The sequence below is a fragment of the Arvicola amphibius genome, chromosome 14, assembly GCF_903992535.2.
Source record: "Arvicola amphibius chromosome 14, mArvAmp1.2, whole genome shotgun sequence".
Lineage (NCBI taxonomy): Eukaryota > Metazoa > Chordata > Mammalia > Rodentia > Cricetidae > Arvicola > Arvicola amphibius.
In genome coordinates, this window is record NC_052060.1 from 23,569,926 (window position 1) to 23,589,430 (window position 19,505).

The 19,505-nt window shown below is 35.2% G+C and overlaps 1 protein-coding gene across 1 annotated transcript; it reads right to left on the minus strand.

Annotated features, from left to right (window-relative positions):
* Positions 1-3,351: 3,351 nt before the first annotated feature.
* LOC119800675 (alpha-amylase 1-like) lies at positions 3,352-17,096 on the minus strand. Its single transcript, XM_038310851.1, has 11 exons — positions 16,999-17,096; positions 12,592-12,804; positions 10,972-11,118; positions 9,935-10,132; positions 9,229-9,459; positions 8,248-8,381; positions 7,393-7,515; positions 7,199-7,298; positions 5,230-5,348; positions 4,994-5,119; positions 3,352-3,541 (listed from the first exon to the last, which is right to left on the minus strand). The coding sequence occupies exons 2-11, from the start codon at positions 12,757-12,759 to the stop codon at positions 3,352-3,354; spliced, it is 1,536 nt and encodes a 511-aa protein (XP_038166779.1). The 5' UTR covers positions 12,760-12,804; positions 16,999-17,096.
* Between the last annotated feature and the right edge of the window lie 2,409 nt (positions 17,097-19,505).

Consider the following 19,505-nt stretch of genomic DNA (forward strand, 5'->3'; position numbering starts at 1 on the left):
AAATAACCCAAAAAAAATGGAGTATAGACCTAAGCAAAGAACTCTCAACAGAGGATTCTAAAATGGCTGAAAGAGACTTTAAAAAATGTTCAACATCCTTAGTCATCAAAACAACTCTGAGATTCCACCTACACCTGTAAGAATGGCCAAGATCAAAAACACTGATGCCAACTTATGCTGGAGAGGTTGTGGGGAAATGAGAACACTTCTACACTGCTGGTGTGAATGCAAGCTGGTACATCCTTTTTTCATGTCCGTATGGTGATTTCTCAGAAAATTAAGAAACAACCTTCCTCAAGACCCAGTATTACCACTTTTGGGAATATATCCAAAGGATGTTCAATCGTGCCACAAGGACAAGTTCTCTGCTATTTTCATGGCAGCATTGTTTGTCATAGCCAGAACCTGGAAACAACCTAAATGCCCCTCTACCAAAGAATGGATAAGGAAAATGTGGTACATTTATACAATGGAGTACTACATAGCAGAAAAAATAACATCTTGATTTCTTCAAGAACATGGGTGGAGCTAGAAGACATTATTTTGAGTGAGGCAACCCAGACACAGAAAGACAATTATCACATGTACTTACTCATAGGTGGTCTTTAAACATAAAGCAAAGAAAACCAGCCTACAAATCACAATTCCATAAAACTTAGACAACAATGAGAACACTAAAAGAGACATACATAGATCTAATCTTCATGGGGTAGAAAAAGACAAGATCCTGAGTAAATTGGGAGCATGGAAACCTTGGGGAAGTGTTGAAGGGGAGAGGAGAGAGGCAGGGGGAGAGCAGAGAAAATTGTAGAGATCAATAAAAATCAATAACAAACAGATAAAAATAAAATTAAAATCTGTTCCAAGTGAAAAAAAAGTATTAGCTAGAAATATGCCTAAGATATTGGCTAAAGAGTGCTGTAAATACTATTGTATGTATTGTCATTCAGGTCTGGATGATCGGCAATAAGCAATCTCCTCCTATACCCAACCATGCTTATTAAATTAAATTTGAAATCCCTGTCTCATGTCAGATGAGCCACCTGATATAGGACAGAAGAAGAACAAATATTTAAGGACTATTTTATTGCCACTAATCTCATAATCCTTTGCTTTTATGTCTACTCTTTAATAGCTTTTCTTAAGGTATAAGATTTATAATATATATTAAATATATTTAATATTAATTGCATGTTATATTGATTATATATATAACATATTATATATTTAAACTTTTCGTCATGATTTTAAAGGTTATATAAAGCACTAACTATTTCTAGAAAAAGATTTTATCTACCTTCGAGTACTTTATTTCGGGTTTGAATCTCTGTCAGTTTTCTGCAGTGAACCATCAGCATGCCTAACAGTGACCACTGAAGTCTCCATAAGGAGGATGAGATCCCATGATGTCAATTCCTCCAGGACGAAAATAACACCACTAATCTGAAAAATAGCTCACAAAGATCACCTTTGAACTACAAACTGCTCAAAACCGTTTTGAAATGGCGAGCTGAGATGATTCAGCCTAACACACTACTCTAGACAGGGTTTGAGGCAAGACTGGAAAACAAATGATACAGTTAACTCTTCCAGGAATTCACAATTAACCCAACCTTTTTTTTTTCCATGGTCCCTTAAAGATATTTTCACCCCCAGACAGCAAAAAGTAAAAATAAGAATAAGACAACCACATTCACAAGAGGTTGGGTGAGTGGTTAGCCAATGGGTTTTGGACATTTGTTATTGTTTAGCTGGTTGGTTATAACCTGTGTTGGTAATAGATAAGTCAGGAAAAAAAGCTAAACAGAGAAAATTAGAATCAAGAAACTTATTATGGAAATCAATTTATTATGGAAATCATGTAAATAAATGGAGTACAATAGAGGGTCCACATAAAAGCCAACAAAGACGAATAGTGGTTATTGGCATTGTTCTTGGTTTCCCACTAGAACTTAAGTAAGCCCTTATTACTTAGGATATTTTGAAGACAGAACATAAAAAATCAAACCATAACTGAGCTATATGTTTTCCTTTTAGGTTGATAAGTTTTCTTAGTTTTGGAAGGTTCTGTGCAGACTTTGAGGGTAGAAAAGTCATCAGAGGACATATCTAGCTATAAATTCTGTCAGCTACAAAACCAAAATGCCAGGCAAGTTGTACCCAAAGGTACATAATTGCTATGGAGATAATCAAATCTATAATGACTGGACTGTATACTCACTTCACAAGAGGAAATCCTACCTGGTACTCTAAACTTAACCAAAAGTGCATAGTTCAGTATGTAAATGAACTTTTGAGAAAAATTACTATGGATCTTTTGCTAAGCAGACATTATTGTGTCTATTTATTTTCTACACGGTTATGTTCATACCATTGATTTGTATTGTTCTAACCCTTGGTCAGTGAGTTTTCCTTTTCTGTGGGTGACAGACAAAGAGGAAACTCATACTGGTCAAAGTGATAACATTAAGAGACTGATGAGCACACATCCTAGAAGGGGATGTCTATAAACCCCATTCAAAGATCAGGGAATATCAGAGAAGAGGAGGTGGAAAGAAAGCAAAAGAACAGGATTGAAGGGAGTGTTGTGAGATGATGTCATTGGAACATGAAAGGACTCTGGCTTTCATAAACTCACTGAGTATTGTTGACTAACTACACAAGTACTGCTTGATACTTGGCACACAAAGATTCAGCTATGGATTGGCTCCATCCCTTCTTGGGAGGCTATAAGCAATTAGGAGTTGCTAACATGGGGTAGATTGTATTCCTCAGTGTTTTATATACTGGCCATTTGCTTTTGTTCAAGTAATAATGTTCAAGTAATAACTTTCTACTCATGCTCTTGCAGGCAACCCTACCTAAGAGCAGTTGGTCAAAAAAAGACATAAAACTGGGGAAAGGAATGTTTGTATTGAATAAGAAGGAATCTGGTGAAAAATGGGAGAGAAAATGGAAGAAAAGGAAATGAATAAGATCAAAATGATTATATATATATATGTATATTTGTGTGTGTGTGTGTATACATACATACATACATACGAAAGAACAGAAATTAGGGTACTATTAAACAAATGGTACTTGAAATAAAACAATATATTATTTATCAGAATATCTTCATAGATCTGAGAATTGCCATTAACAAAGAATTTAAAGAGAATCTTCTAAAACATTTTAAAATCCCTGTATGTAATTTTCTCAAAAGTACATTGATTTCAATAAGCATTTTTTACCAATTCAAGTTCATTACTGTTACAGATTTATAAGTGTGAATGAAGTATAAAAATTAAACTATGCAAAAGAAAACAAATACAAATGATTGATGCTCTCCGAATGAATTTATTTTAAATTTTATAGTTTTGATTCGACATGGATTGCAATAAATGGGTCTTCAGCAGTGTTACTAATAGAAAATTGTGCAGTGCCATCTCCAGAAACATAGACTTTAATTCCGGTGCAATAGCCATTAATTTTATCTCCAGAAATGACATCACAGTACGTGCCTTCAGGGAGACCAGTTTGTAAAGTTGTTGACAGTGACCTGAAAAGGAAAGAAGAGTAAAATTCAAACAAATTCAAGACAGCAGACCATCTCCAAATTAAGTAACTTCCAAAACTTTGTGTTGTGTAATTTTAAGTTATAATTTACTAGCCTTAAAGATAGACAGATCGATACAGATAGATGATAGATAGATGATAGATAGATTAGATAGAGATAGATAGATAGATAGATGATAGATAGATAGATAGATGATAGATAGATAGATAGATAGATAGATAGATGATAGATAGATAGATAGATAGATAGATAGATAGATAGATAGATAGATAGATAGATAGATATGAATGGATAGATAGATGGATAGATAGATAGATAGATAATAGATTAGATAGATAGATAGATAGATAGATAGATAGATAGATAGATAGATAGATAGACAGACAGATAGATGATAGATAGAGAGATAGATGATAGATGATACAGAAATAGATATAGATTATGATATATAGATAGATATGTAAAAAGAGCAGTTGTTAATTTAAAAATTTGGTTCCTGAGGTGGCATAGTTTGGAGAGGTTAGCTAATGTGGATGTGGAAGAATTGTGTCACTGAAAGCAGCCCTTGACAGGGAAAGACTCCAACATTCTCCAGTTAGCGCTTTCTGTATTGTGCAGTGGTTCAAAGTGTGAGTCATTAGCTTCCTGTTCCTGCGTCATACCTTGCTTTTCCATTCTAATGACCTCGAATTGCAAGCCCAAATAAAATCTTTCTTCTGTAAGTTGACTTGCTCATGATGTTTGGTCACAGCATCAGAAAAGAAACTAACCATAATTGAAAATGAGCAAAAAATGACTGAGATTGCCAAGTACTTGCACAAAGATTCTTTACGTATAGTTGTATACAAATAGGAAAATGTTCACGGAGAAGAAAACATACACATGCATCAAAAACAGAAGGACAATAATCGAGAACGGTAGAAAAACTCAATTGCCTCCTGAGAAAAACCATCAGCCAGAGTAAGTAGGCAAATGCATTGAAACTATTCATTACACAAAGGCAAAAAATTTAAGTTTAGATAACAAGGAAACAGAAAAAGAAATAGTTGTGATACAGAGCTAGGAGATCGGGGAAAGTATTTTGAATCTAATAATGTCCATACGTTCACTGATTTTAAGACTTGCTGAATGTTTATATGCTTTGTACAAATACCACATGAGTATATGAATGAGAATATATGAATACAAAAGTGTAAGAGTACACCAAAACCAGCAGCAAAACAAAATTCTACTTGAAACAAAATCTATAATAAAATGGAGAAACAAAGTAAACAAAAACTATAGAAAAGCATTTTCTTTTCTATAGTTTTCAGGTAACTGTGCTTTCTTAAATCCATTAACAAAAATATTTTCAGCTACAAATGAGCATGAAGCAAAAGGAAAGATGTGAAAGTATGAAAGTATACAATCCTAATGTAATTGACTTCCACTTACCAGTCATCATTGTTAAAGACAATGAATCCTTTGTTTCCTCTTCCAAAAGCTACTTGGTTGCTGCCATTATCCCACCAGTTTGAGAAAGGCTGAAAACCGACTATGTTTCTGAAGGCAACCATGTTCCTAAAAGCACAATATCACATAAAATGCTCGTACCCTTTATATTGAACAATTTAAAACAAAAAGTTAAACAATTTTCTTATTAGACAAGATGTGTAGGGGACACTTCTAACCTTATCTGGCGCCATCGATGTTCACAGACCCAGCCGTTGCCACAAGTGGTGTCTGCATTAATTGTCACTTCTTTGGTTGCTCCATTGTCATTTGGTGGTCCAACCCAATCATTGATATCCTTAATTACAAGAATAAATTGCAGGATTTTAAGATTCATGTCTCATTTTCATTGCACTAAACTAAAAATGTTCTGTTACTTGATTCTCTATAGTATATACTTAGTGTCTAACTTTGGAACATTACTGAATATTTCTCTAGAGTCATATTTCAGAGAAATATGACATTTTTATTATACACACTTTTATTCACTCAGAGCCTTTCCAAGCAATAACTTCTTAATATCTCTCTAACTTCTTTAGTATCACTAAAGCGATAAGAGCATTTGTATCAGAAAGATTAAAGAAGGACAGAATCCAGTACTGACAGCTTTAGAAAACTCATACAAGATACATCCCTGAATCTCATCATCTATAAAATAGAAATATTGTTTGCTTATTATAAAATATCAATATCTGTAGAACTTCCTTAACAAGTGTAATTAATTTTCAAATTAATATAAGCTTAGGTTTCATACCATCTCTTAAATAAAAGTACTAATAAATATATACTAATATTCTGTAATATATTTTCCAAAGTTTTAATATGCATTTCATGATTGCCAACACATATACACATATTCCTAAAACAATTGAACAAACAGTCTCTCCATTGACAATAGAGGAAAAGTCTCTCTTCTAAACAAAGAACTTCAGTTTGATGACCTACAAATCTGTGGTCCCTATCTGTTGGATAGTTGTGTCACAGATGAGACACTGAACTGCTCAATATTGCAACATGCCAGGGAGATGAACCCTGTACTGTCTTCAAGAGCTTCAGCCTCTATGTCATCTCCCCAGGCATTTAGTTACTTTTTGAAATGGTTCAATTAAAGTATTGCATGATATTTTCATAATGCTTAGTATTCTTGAATCAGTCTTCAAATTTATTTGATTCATTTAACATAATTCATATATATGAATAATATATATATACATATATATATAAGTTAATCTCCATTACACCAAATGATTTCTTTTCTTTCCATTGAAATATTCTAAAAGTATTTACCAAATGTTTATCTTGCTCAAGTTTTAAATGGCAGTTCTGGCCCAAAACTAAGATGGGGTAGAAGCATGCCAAAATCCCCAGATTTTCTCATCCTGAGAGCAGCAGGCATTTGACTGCTTCCTGCTCCATATGCCTCACCCATATCCCACATCCCCTGCCTGCTCTACACCAACAAACCCCAACAGATAGACATCCCAGGGTGCTATCGTACCCTGGTGGAACTGATAAGCTCATGATTCTCCAAGGCTATGAGGACTCGTTGCTGTATATCTGAATAGAAAAACATCCCAGGCTGGAATTTTTTTCTTTTCTGTATGACCTTGTAAGGTTTCTTCCCCTGGCCCTTGCTGCTCCCGTGTATGCACATTAAGCACACTGGTTGTTCTGGCCCCCAACCAGTAACATACCACCACAGGGGTCCAACTAGCCTTTCTTATAGGGTATAACTGTTCCCTGCCCTCTCCTAATGAAAGAGCTGTTCTCCAAAAGTCTCTTGCTGTTCTTTCTGGTAGTGCTTTCCCGTACTCCTTCAGCCCTGGCAAGTGTTCCCCAGGGATAAGGCAGAACTCTAGTTCAACATTAAATGAAACGTTTATCTTCTTTTCAGGTGTTCCTATTCACAATCTCTATATATCATTGACGAGGTAAGTAATATTAAACTCCTATGTTTTGCCTTTTGTACCTTGATCTCTACTTTTCCAGATTTTCTCTCAGTGATAAAGTAGTTGGTACTTTTATAATATACTTACCTTACTAAAATTACAGTATATTACTATTTGGCGGCATGTTTTTATGCAACAAATTTTGTGTGAAATTATAACCTCTTCCCTTTGATTGAAAAAAAAATATATTTGAGCTTACTTTTCCATTCTCAAAATATCTTGGCCAATGGTAACTTGACATTACTCGTGTGAATCCATAAGGATGAGCCAACATAAATCCAACTGCCATTTTATAGAGTCTGAAAATTACAAAATAATATTATAATAGAAGAATAGAAAATTTATCATCAGTAAAGGACAAGTAACAAAGAAGTGAAAAACAGTTTTGCCCACCTAGCATCCCAGAAGGTCAGGATGGATGCTCCTCCAGCTCCATGACCTCGCTGGTTATCATGGTTGTCCACAAAGACCAGGGCTCTATCAGAAGGCATGAAACCCCAACCTTCGCCCCAGTTCCTATTTAAAAAAAAAATATGTATATATTATTCTTTTACAATACCTTTGGGTTACCGTAAATCTGTATCTCTTTCTGTAATCTATTTTCATTTAACTACTGATTCTATAACTAAAAAATTATTCCAGGGGAAAAAATTTCTCCCAGGTATGTGTATATACACATATGTAATTGCCTAACATATCCCATGATTCTAGGTTTGGTAAGTTTATTTGTTTTGCGTTCACATTGCTCATATAAGAGTGTAATGTAATGTAGATAAACACATGAAGGGTAAATATCCATATCACATTATGAAAAAATGAAAAACAAATAAGATTGAATATTACACTGTATTTTATAAACAATTTAACATTTCAAAGTAATTTATTGCAATACACAAACGTAATAGTGTGTCCACATTATAGTTTTATTGATGAGTAGAATGGTTTTTGAAGTAATATCCTGACTTTAACAGATAATTTAATGATTATCAAACTCTAGTTGGTTTATATCTCAAACAGAAAAATAAATCTCTAGGTGATGCTTGGTGTTTCTAAATGCCTCCTTGTTATTGACAATTAAAATGAAAATAATTAATTGCAGATGATTAATTGTGATTTAGAGAGCAGTGAACCTTCTTGATAGCTAATTTCTTGATAAATATTTAATAAATTAGAATGTTCTAAGATGCCCATGTATTTGGATGACAACACATGCGTGAGAGACACAATAACAAAGGATGATGTATTTACTTTAAGTAGGCCATCTTCTCTCCATTCCACTTGCGCATAACTGTACCCAGTTTTGCTCCATACTTGAATTCTGTCACACGGCCATTTCCAAAGTACTCACTACTTTTAATTGCCTCACCACCCAGATCAATTACCTAGTAGAGATATAGAGGAAACTGTCATAAATTGGATAAAGTAATATTAAAATGTTCAATGTCAAAATAATATCTTTTAAATTCTTTATGCTCTTGATGCTCAAATTAGTTTTTCCTATTTCTTTCTTTTTTTTTTTTTTTTTTTGGTTTTTGGAGACAGGGTTTCTCTGCAGCTTTTTTAGAGCCTGTCCTGGAACTAGCTCTTGTAGACCAGGCTGGTCTCGAACTCACAGAGATCCTTCTGCCTCTGCCTCCCGAGTGCTGGGATTAAAGGCATGCGCCACCACCGCCCGGCTCCTATTTCTTTATAATTGAAAGAAATTTGGTGACAATGTCATTTTTGTCCAATAAATAATATTTAAATTTAATATATAATTTAAAATTCAGACCTTCAAAGTACTTACTGACAAATAAGTTCAGCAATTAAAATTCATTTAGTTTTCCAAAGAAATCAAATACAAAACAGTACTAACCTCTTCACATAAAAAATGTGCACAGAAATATTAATCAGCTTACTCAAATTTTAAACATTGAATAATACTTCAGACAGGAGTCAAATTTAGAAGACAAGCTGGAGTCAATGACTAAGATTTTCTGCTTGGCATAATCATCCCTGAGTATACACTAATTGACCCAATAGTATCGCAGGCTACACAAATTCTCTACACTCATTTAAACCCTTACTCTGGAAAAGAATTAAGTCTGTTATATATAAATAAAATTAAATTTCACATTTAATAAGGTACTCAGACATTAGCCTATTGAAATTATGTTTAATAAAATCTTCCATCCATCTTCTGGCTAGCAAACTGATGTCGTTTATATTTACATACGTGTCTTACTTTACCTCTTGAAAAATGAAAGGTCTGCTTCCTTGAGAGAACCATTTTGTATTTAGGTTATGCAGTTTGTCCAAAACTGCCTTTATGTCTCCAGGCCACATGTGCTTAGAAGCATCAAGTCTGAACCCTGCTACACCCATGTCAATGAGATGGTTCATGTAGTCAGCCACCTTGCCACGAACATAATCTTTTCCAAGTGCAAGATCCAAAAGTCCAGTAAGACGACAGTCTCTGACCTATTGAAACAAACAAAAAGAAGCAAAATAAAATGGTGATTGATTTACAAGTCACCTGTCACCTTAGACTCCCTTTGACTATTCACATATTCACCAACTAGTCTATTAGGAAGCTTCATAAAGCCTGTTCATAGGACAGTGGGAACATTCACGTTCTACTGTGAATACACCCTAAGAAGATTTTCCAATGAAGATGGAACAATGAGGAAATGACATAGGCAAGATTGTAGTTGTTTGAGAAAACCCTTTGCTTTCCTCTCTTTTTTTCCATTCTTTTTTATTTCTTTCTCTTATACTGCTACACAAATCAAATTTTGAAACATCAAATAACTAGAAATGTTTCTGAAAATGTATTTGCACTTCTACCACCTAGTAATGCATTGCTTAAGGACTCTAAACTACATTTCAAATAGTATTCCAAAAGCTCTATGTGCATACTGAGGACAGAATGTTTTACTCTGATCATTTTCCTCACCTGAGCAGCATCATTGTAATTTTCAATGCCTCCACTTCCAGTTCTACATTTGCCATCGTTAAAATCCCAACCAGAGTATGGAACTCCAGAGAAGTCCCTGGTTTGTGGGTTGAAATAACTTCCACATGTACTGCTGGTTCCTGCTTGAGCCCCTTCTCCACACATGTGGTTAATGACAGCATCCACATAAATACGGACCTGAACGGAAAAGTGTGTTATTCGAATTAAAGTAGAGATAAAATGGATATAATTAGACTGCACAGAATACACAAATATATAGATATGTGGATGGCTGGATAGATAGATAGGTAGACAGACAGACAGACAGACAGATGATAGATAGATATGCTATTTTATAGTTGAATTTTAGACAAGACAAAAAGTCCAGTGTGAAAGAAAACCAATGTGAAATGACAATCATGAACAGTCCTAATATTAGCTTGAGGATTTATAAAGCTCATAAGTGAAAACCCAGAAACTGTTATCACTAAAATCAAATAAAACGTGTTATTTTTTTAAAAAAATTATAATTAGATTAAGAAAAATGGACATTATTTTTCTTAAAAGGAGTTAATGTGAGTCATTTTTAGTCTCTGAAGAAAAAAAATGGCAGATACTGGTCATTATTTAAAGGGGAAATAGCTATTTACCATAAATGTGAAAGTTTGTATTGCACTTGAAATTTCTATTACTTGACTAGAAAATGATTGGTATAAAATGAGTGTGGTTACAAGAATAAATAGCCAAAGTTTTGCTTTATGGTTTGTTAGAACCACTAAAAATGTTGATAGTACAATGGAGGGCCTACTTGTGTTATAAAACAAGATACAAAGGTCCCATTCCCCTAAACTTTTCTTTAAGTGCTTCATATGAAAGAAATTTTTTAAAACTGACCATAAAGAAGTTAATTTTGAGTTGTAGCTAAAATGTAAAGAAAAAATTAAAGTATGAATGTTTGTTTTCAAGAAGAATAGAAAACATAAGACAGAAAATAGTTTTTCAAATAATAAATTCAAAGGAAATATGACTTCACTTACACCAACATTGTTACACCTAGCCACCATATCCCTGAATTCATCTTCATTTCCAGACCTTGAACATATTTTGTAGCTAATTGGTTGGTATCTTTCCCACCAAGGTCTTGAAGGATTGTTAACTACAAGATTTTCATTGGGTGGAGAGACCTACAAATAAAAAATTAAGATTATCAGATTAGTTATGGTTTACTTTACATAAATAAATCTTGTAGAAAACTGTGAAAGATCCTGCAATTCTTAGGCTGTGTGCTTGTGGATCTGTTGTGTTAGAACCTCATAATCGGTTTCTAGTCATAATTAAAGAACATCGAGCCTATAAATTTGGGATCCTTGAGAAGATAATAAGAAGGTGAACTCCCAAAAAAAGATATAGTAATCCTCCTGGATATTGGAAGTAGACACGATCGCCAGGCAAAATTGGGAACTTGAGGGTTGGGCGAGACTGGGCCAAGGGAAGATGGGGAGAGAAAAGTGTGAAGGGGAGAACGGGGGGAGCTCGGAGGAATGGGGTGCTTGGGATATAGGAAGGGTGGATATGGGAGCAGGGAAGCATATATCTTAATTTAAGGAGCTACCTGAGGGTTGTCAAGAGACTTGACCCTAGAGGGGTTCCCAGGTTTCCAGGGAGACGCCCCCAGTTAGTTCCTTGGGCAGCTGAGGAGAGGGAGCCTGAAAAGGCCAGTTCCTATAGCCATACTGATGAATTTCTTGCATATCACCATAGAACCTCCACCTGACGATAGATGATGAAAATGACAGAGCCCCACATTGGAGCACCGGACTGAGCTCCCAAGGTCCTGATGAGGAGCAGAAGGAGAGAGAACATGAGAAAGAAAGTCAGGACCGTGAGGGAACAACCATCTGGCAACAGATGGGGAAGGTGACTGAGCCCCACATTGGAGCACTGGACTGAGCTCCCAAGGTCCTGATGAGGAGCAGAAGGAGAGAGAACATGAGGGAGAAAGTCAGGAAGGAGAGGGGTGCGTTCACTCATGGAGACGGTGGGACAGAACTAATGGGAGATCACCAACTCCAGTTGGAATGGGACTGATGGATCATGCGACCAAACCCGTCTCTCTGAATGTGGCCAACAGCGGGGGCTGACTGAGAAGCAAAGGACAATGGCTCTGGGCTCTGATTCTTCTGCATGGACGGGCTCTGTGGGAGCCTTCTCAGCTTGGTCGATCACCTTCCTGGACCTGGGGGGAATTGGGAGGACCTTGGACTTAGCATAGAGTGGGGAACCCTGATGGCTCCTTGGCCTTGAGAGGGAGGGAGGGGAGGTATGGGTGGAGGGGAGGGGAGGGAAGGGGGAGAAGGAGGGAAGGGAAGGGGGAGGAGGAGGGGAGGGAGGGGGGAGGAGGGAAGGAGATGGAAAATTTTAAATATAAAAAAAATAAACCATGAGGAAAAAAAAAAAAAAAAAACCATTGACAGCACAATGGAGAGGACCTCCTGGTGTCCTAAAACAAGAAACAAAGTTACCATCCCCTAAATTTTCTCTTCCTCAAGAAAGTTATATTTGAAGTAAAACATTGCTAAAAAAAATAATCAAAAATATAGAAAACAGTTTTATATATGCACAGTGAACTCTGCATTTAAATTGTGAACAAACATTACCTGCACCCCTGCAAATCCTTTAGGAGCTAGGTATCGCTCACATTCCTTGGCAATATCAACCCAGCGCCACTCGAACAGGTGGACAATAGCACTTCGTCCATACTGAGTGTGTGGGTCATACTGAGCCCAGCAGAACCCAATGAGGGAAAGCAGAAGGAAGAACTTCATTTTGCTATGATGTTGTTAGTGTTTTTTCTAACAACCACTTTATTCCTGAAAAATAAAAATTAGAAAGAAAAGGGGAAAGAGTACAATGAAATAAAAGCTAACGTGAATCAATATTCAAGTACTAGTTACTTATAAACTGTAAAGGATTACAAACAGTATGGTCCACAGTTGCCTAATCACAAGAAAAAGAGAAATGCTAAACATCTAGGTTTTTGAAGGTACTATCACTGATTAAGGAGAATGAAGGAGAACGTATCAGACCTGAGAAGAATAACAAGACTGACACAGGTTTAATTATTCCTCTCTCAATCCTGATGTTCCTCTTTGCTCCTTGCCCCAACAAACTGCATGAACACTACCTTTAACAAAACAAAATGGAGAGAAATTCACTACAACTCCACTAAAATCAGGTACATGAAAGATTGTACACTCTCTCCATATCTATTCAATATAGTATTTGAAGTTCTAGCTAGAGCAGTAAGAAAGCTGATGAAGATTGGCAGATTATACCAGAGTATATAAAAATTACCCCAAAAATTCCAGCAAGGAACTCCTAAATCTGATAAACATAATCAGTGAAGTCACTGGAAACAAGATTTAAAAATGACTAGCCTTCCTATTCACAAATGACAAACAGACTGATAAAAAAAAAATCAGAGAAAGAACTTTCACAACAACCTCCAACAACACAAAATACCTTGGGGGTAACTCTAGCCAAGCAAGTGAAAGACTTGTATAACAAAACTTTAAGTACTTGAAAAAAAGAAAGTAAAGATGATATCAGAAGATGAAAAGAACACCCATGCTCACAGCTCAGAATTAACATAGTAAAAATGAACATCCTACCAAAAGAAAAATAAAGATTCAATGTAATCACCTTCAAAACTGAAACACAGTATTATAAATGTGGTCAATTATTTATGGTCTGGGAGATCATGGGTCTTATGTTATCAGCTATTACCAATGTTTTGTTAAATAAACATGAAGTTGAATTGCTTTATACATACTTATGTTTACCACCAAAGATTAAAATATGTCTCATCCTTAGACAAAGAACTCTTTAGCAATGGGTGACAGCCAAAGCAATGACTGATAACTCTTCAGAGGACTGAGTTCAGCCCCAACTCTATATTATCCACAATAGAACCCAGAAAACATCATGGTAAGAACTTGGGCTTGGAGTGATGCTCGGGCATTAATAGTGTCTTCTGCTCTTCCAGAGGAACTGTGTTTGATGCTCTGCACCAACAAGTAATTCCCAACTCTCTACAACTCTCCACTTCCTGAGGATACAACTTCCTTTTTTAGCCTTTGAGGGTACTTCATACACATGGTGCAAGATAAGCATGTAAGCAAAGCAGCCAAGCATATAAAATAATTGTTCATTTTTTAACAAAAGCATCTAAGAATTTGTTGGTTTTAATGTTTTCTGTGATGAATCATAGAGGAATGAAGATAAGGGAAGACAGAAAAGAAGGAGAAGGGGAGAAGGATAGGGAGTAGGAGAACTTGAGTGAATGGGATAGTAGAGGTGAAGGAAGGGCAGAGATGATAGCTCCCCAAGTCCAATTGAAGAGTGAGAGAAGTGAGAACATGAGCAAAGAGCTCAAGATCATGATGGGGACACCCTCTGAACAGTTTATGTGAGCTAATAGGTGCTCACCAACTCCAGCCAGACAGGGAAGGATGCAACATAGGACCAAACTGGACTCTCTGAATGTGGGTGACATTTATATGGCTGGGGTAGACTGCGGGTCCACTTGCAGCAGCACCAGGATATATCCCTACTGCTTGTACTAGCTTTTTGGGAACCCATTCTCTCTGGAGGAATATCTTGCTCAGACAAGATATAGCAGGGAGGACCTTGGACCTTCAACAAAGCAGTGTTTCTTACCCTCTCTGATGGAAGGTGGGACAGAAGGGATGGTGGAGGGAATAGGAGGAGAGGAGGGAGTGGGAACTGGGATGAGTATGTAAAATTAAAAAAAATAGTTTGTTGTTTTTATAAAAAATAAAAAAGAAGAATCTAAGATCTGGAGGACAGAGTTAAACACTGTAATACCTTGCCTTATGGATTAAACATGGTTTTGCAAGTGTAAATGCATAGCAAATATGATCATATATCCACGTCTTGCACAGAAAAATAAAGAAAAAGAAGTTGGACTAGTTACAAAAGACATTAAAAGTGTGGATATTGGACTTAGAGAAGATAAAAGGGAAAAGAATCTGTTCACAATACCTTGTATATAAGTAAGAAATTTTAAATAATAATAATGACAAATGGAGCTAAGGACATAGTCCATTGCCCAGTATATTCGTGGCTTTGAGTTCAATTTTATATATATTAGAACATTTGAATTTGATATCATCTAAACAACAAAACAGTTTCTCTCAAGAATCTTAGATACTTAAATTTTCAAGTGATGGAGGACTCTCATTGGTTAATAAAGAAACTGCCTTGGCTTTTTGATAGAGCAGGATTTAGGTGGGTGGAGTAGACAGAACAGGATGCTGGGAGTGAGGCAGATGCCTCAAGCAGTTGCCATTACTCTACTCTCCGAGATGGATGCAGGCTAGAATCTTCCCGGTAAGCTACCCCTTGTGGTGCTATACACATTACTAAATATGGGTTAAAGCAAAATGTGAGAATTAGCTAATAAAAGGCTGAAATTAATGGGCCAGGCAGTGTTTAAATGAATACAGTTTGTGTGTTGCTATTTTGAGGCATACACTAGTCAGGCAGCTGGGTGCCGGGTGGGAACGCAGCCCCCTGCACCTCACTACATTCAAGAAAGCATGTACAATATTTATAGCTACTTTGTAGTATCACAATACACATACACAGTGCCTACTTTGGAAAACAGATTATGTAATGTTTCTTGGTCCTCATCAAAACTCAGGAGGCAAAAGGGAGCAATGGACTGGGGGACGCACAATCTGATCCCCAAAAGGAGAAAAAAGCTACTGAGACGGTAAGGAAGAAGCATTGAGAGACAGGTCCCACCGTCCAAGCGGCATGGGCGACAACAACCACAAAGCGGGGAGGAGTGAGAGGAGAGGAGAGGAGAGGAGAGGAGAGGAGAGGAGAGGAGAGGAGAGGAGAGGAGAGGAGGGAGAGGAACTGGGATTGATATGTAAACTAACAGAAGATTGTTTCTAAAAACAAAATAAAATAAAATGTCTAACTGAAAATTAAACATAATATTATCAAAGCCTTTTTCTAACCAATGTTATAAAATAGGTGTCTTATTGTTTCATGATAAATATTAAAGATTTATATTATAAATCTTTATATAATAATATATAATATATATAATAAAATAATAACTATTATAAATCAGAATTCCTCTTAATAAATCAAACTTAAATGTAGGCATTTAGCTTAAACTCTACTTAGGGATACAGAAGTCATATAATTAGAAGAAACTTTGTCTAAATGTTAAAAAAGTAGTAAACTCTAATTTGTATTTTTATCTCTATATTTCCAGTTTGCATATGTAAATGCTAATTGTTTGAAAAATTATTCATATTGGGTTCTTCCTGAAATTGATGGCACACTAAGACATTATGAAAATTAAATAATGATGACCAACAAGAGGCAGCTTACCTACTCTTGCCATTAGTAGTTTGTAGCCTAGAAGTCTCATAGTTAAATATCTTTATAGTTAAAAATTTAGATCAGGATCATTAAAATATTAGAGTTGCTCTAATCTTCACATGTAATTTTATCATCTATATCTCATTGACTATCTCTAAGTGTTGAAAGTGTCCATGCTTTATTTTTCCAGTTTTAACATTCTAAAATCTTAGGAAGATATATTACATAAAATTTATTCATGTTATGGCTGTTTTACTTAAAATAATTCATAATTTCTCTGAATTGTACGTTGGATTCTGTCTCAAATCAGTAAGTATTTATCTACCAATACCACCCAACAGAAAAATATAAAAACTTCTGCTTAGTATAAGTTGCATATGAAGGCCAGTAGTCTAGAATTAAAGATAAGTTTTGAGCCAAGGCTCAGGAGTGTTTCCAACACAAATAGTACATTTGGTGCTGCGGGGCAAGCAAACACGATCTGTCAACAAACTGATAAAAGACCATGAAACCCTTAAACCTAAAAAGTACGGTGAAACCATTAAATAATGAAACACAAACAACTCCTATTTAAGTACAAACAGGTAGAAAGTAAAAAAAAAAAAAAAAAAAAAAAAAGCTTGTGTTTTTAAATAACTTACCAGAGTAAGTTGTATAAATAAAAATCATTCAAACCTACTGTTAAGTGTTTCCCAATTATACAACAAGAGGAATTTCAATGTTTTGGTTTCAATTTCTCTTCAGTTGAAAAAAGGACAGATTTATAATTTTATAATTTTCTATCATCTAATCTTTTCAACATTCTCTCTTGAGAACCTTATATAATTCTCCAAATATAACTTCTGTCAGCCTTGTGAGCTGATCTCCAAGGTGACCAATGGTGTACTAAGCACCACCACCCTGGTGTCCTTAACCAGCTGTACCACCTCTTCTATTACAACATAACTCACCAGTTTGTTTTCTTAATATGCACTTTTCCTCCTATGTTCAATTTTTCCTCTGAATCATTTATGTAAAATATAAGGGTTAAGAGTATAGAAAAATAATTTTAATGATCAGCTTATCTTGTCTCTAATTAGTGAGCCAAACTGAATCAATAAAATAGATGAGACCGTAATGGGAACAAACTCACTGGATCAAATGCTTATTGTTATGTCTGAATTTGTCACCCACCACATCATGCTTAAAGAAAATATTAAATTTATAGGATTTACAATGTGCTCATTACTCAAATGATAAAACCATTGTTAAATGAGACTTTTTTTAAAAAAAGACAAAACTTCTAGGAAAAACACTTAATGTTTAGTGACAAGTTTCCTCATACACCTAAAAGGGGGAATTGTAATCATCAGTACACTTAGAATGAGAAAAGAAAGTTATGGATAAAGTAGGTGGTGAGATTGGTTCAAAATCATATAACAGGAAATATTGCAGTCATAATTCTAAGCCAAAGAGTCTAACTCCAGAGTGAGATCCCTCTTCTTACCTTGTCCCTTATTAGTTGCTATGATAAAGTCAAATATTTTTTGTTATTGAAAATACCTTGGAATATAGTAAAATTGAAGGTAATGAAAGTAAACATTGTAGTCAGTTTTCTTGTCTTTAAATGTTCACTCCAAATGAGATTACTTGCTTCTGTTACTTTACACTTCAATCTTAGAGAAATGTATTATGACTAGAGAGGATTTAATTCTTTTCTGCTTATATTATTATATACACAGCTGAGAATGTATATGTGATGCTAACAACTAAATGTGAAAAAAAATTACTTAAAGGCCTCCAACATTGCACCTGTTAAAAATGAACATTTTCTTTTCTTTTCTTTCATGACAAAGAGACCTTTAAGAATTCCTCATTTGATCTTAGATGAACATGAAAATTAAATGTGACATTTACAAGTCACTGAAAGTTTTCAGGGTTTTTTTCTTTTTTTTATTAAAACATAATACTTTCTTACAAAGACATTTTGTTCCAGTGATCGGTTTAATTCACATGTTCTAATAGCATTAATTTCTCATGGGTTGTATGATGCCAAAAGTGTAATAAATCCAAGTGTTGCAAAATATTAACAATGAAAGAAAATTTTAGAATAATTTAATTTTGTGATTTCCACACTGTTCCAGAAAACCAATATAATTTTCATTTTTTATCAACCTCCTTTTATTGTTGTCCTGGAGATAAATCTGGGACTTTTTGTTTGTTAACAAAGCAATCGAGCATTAAGATCTATCTCTAGTTCAAGTTTCAAAAAATTATCGAATTTCCACATTGATAAATCTATCATCAATACACAATTCTTTTTATGGGATATTTTATAATTTATTTATTTATTATTAATTATGAATCACTTCTAACTCATTCTATGGAGATACTGCCATGGTTGGTTCCGGGAGCAGTCATGGACCCTTCCAAACAGGCTGCCACTACCCTAACAAAAGTTCAGGGTATGCTGCTCCTTTTCTTTTGTAATTATGTAGATGCCTGATAAGGGGTGTTAATTCTAAGCTAGTGACCTAGTTGTGGAAGTGACTGTAGTACTGCTACCCTGGAAACAGAATGCTAATGAACTTCCATTTTAGTTTACTTTGGGGGAATAAAAGGTGTTTGGATAATAAACATGGGTGTTCTTTAGGATTTGAATGAATCCTTCCGATATTGTTGTGTGAACTCTGTCTCAATTATTCCTGTGCCTCCACACTGGTCCAGAGAGAGGGAAAAAATGGTTTATGTTGGGGCATCAAACCCAGACATAGTGGACCTGCAATGTGAGACTGATCATTGAACCCCGATAAATGCCAGAGAAGGGACAAGAAGTATGGAGACGAACATGAGAAACATGCAAGAAAAAAATTTCACCACACATGGATACGAGTAGTTAGCACTCAGATAAATAAAGCAGGACAGTAATAACAAGAGTAAAAATTTGTAAATATAGAAATATGGGACAAGAAAAAAGCAATCAAATGGTTATACAGTTAATAGGAGACATATTAAAAGACAGAGGAGAGAGAGTACAGCAGCATCAGATACAGGAATTTTTAGAATTCATAGAGGAGATAAGTCCTCGGTTTTCTGAGCGCAGAACCTTAGATGTTGCAGCATGGAAAGAAGTGGGAATGAGGATTCAACAACATTATTTTAATTATAA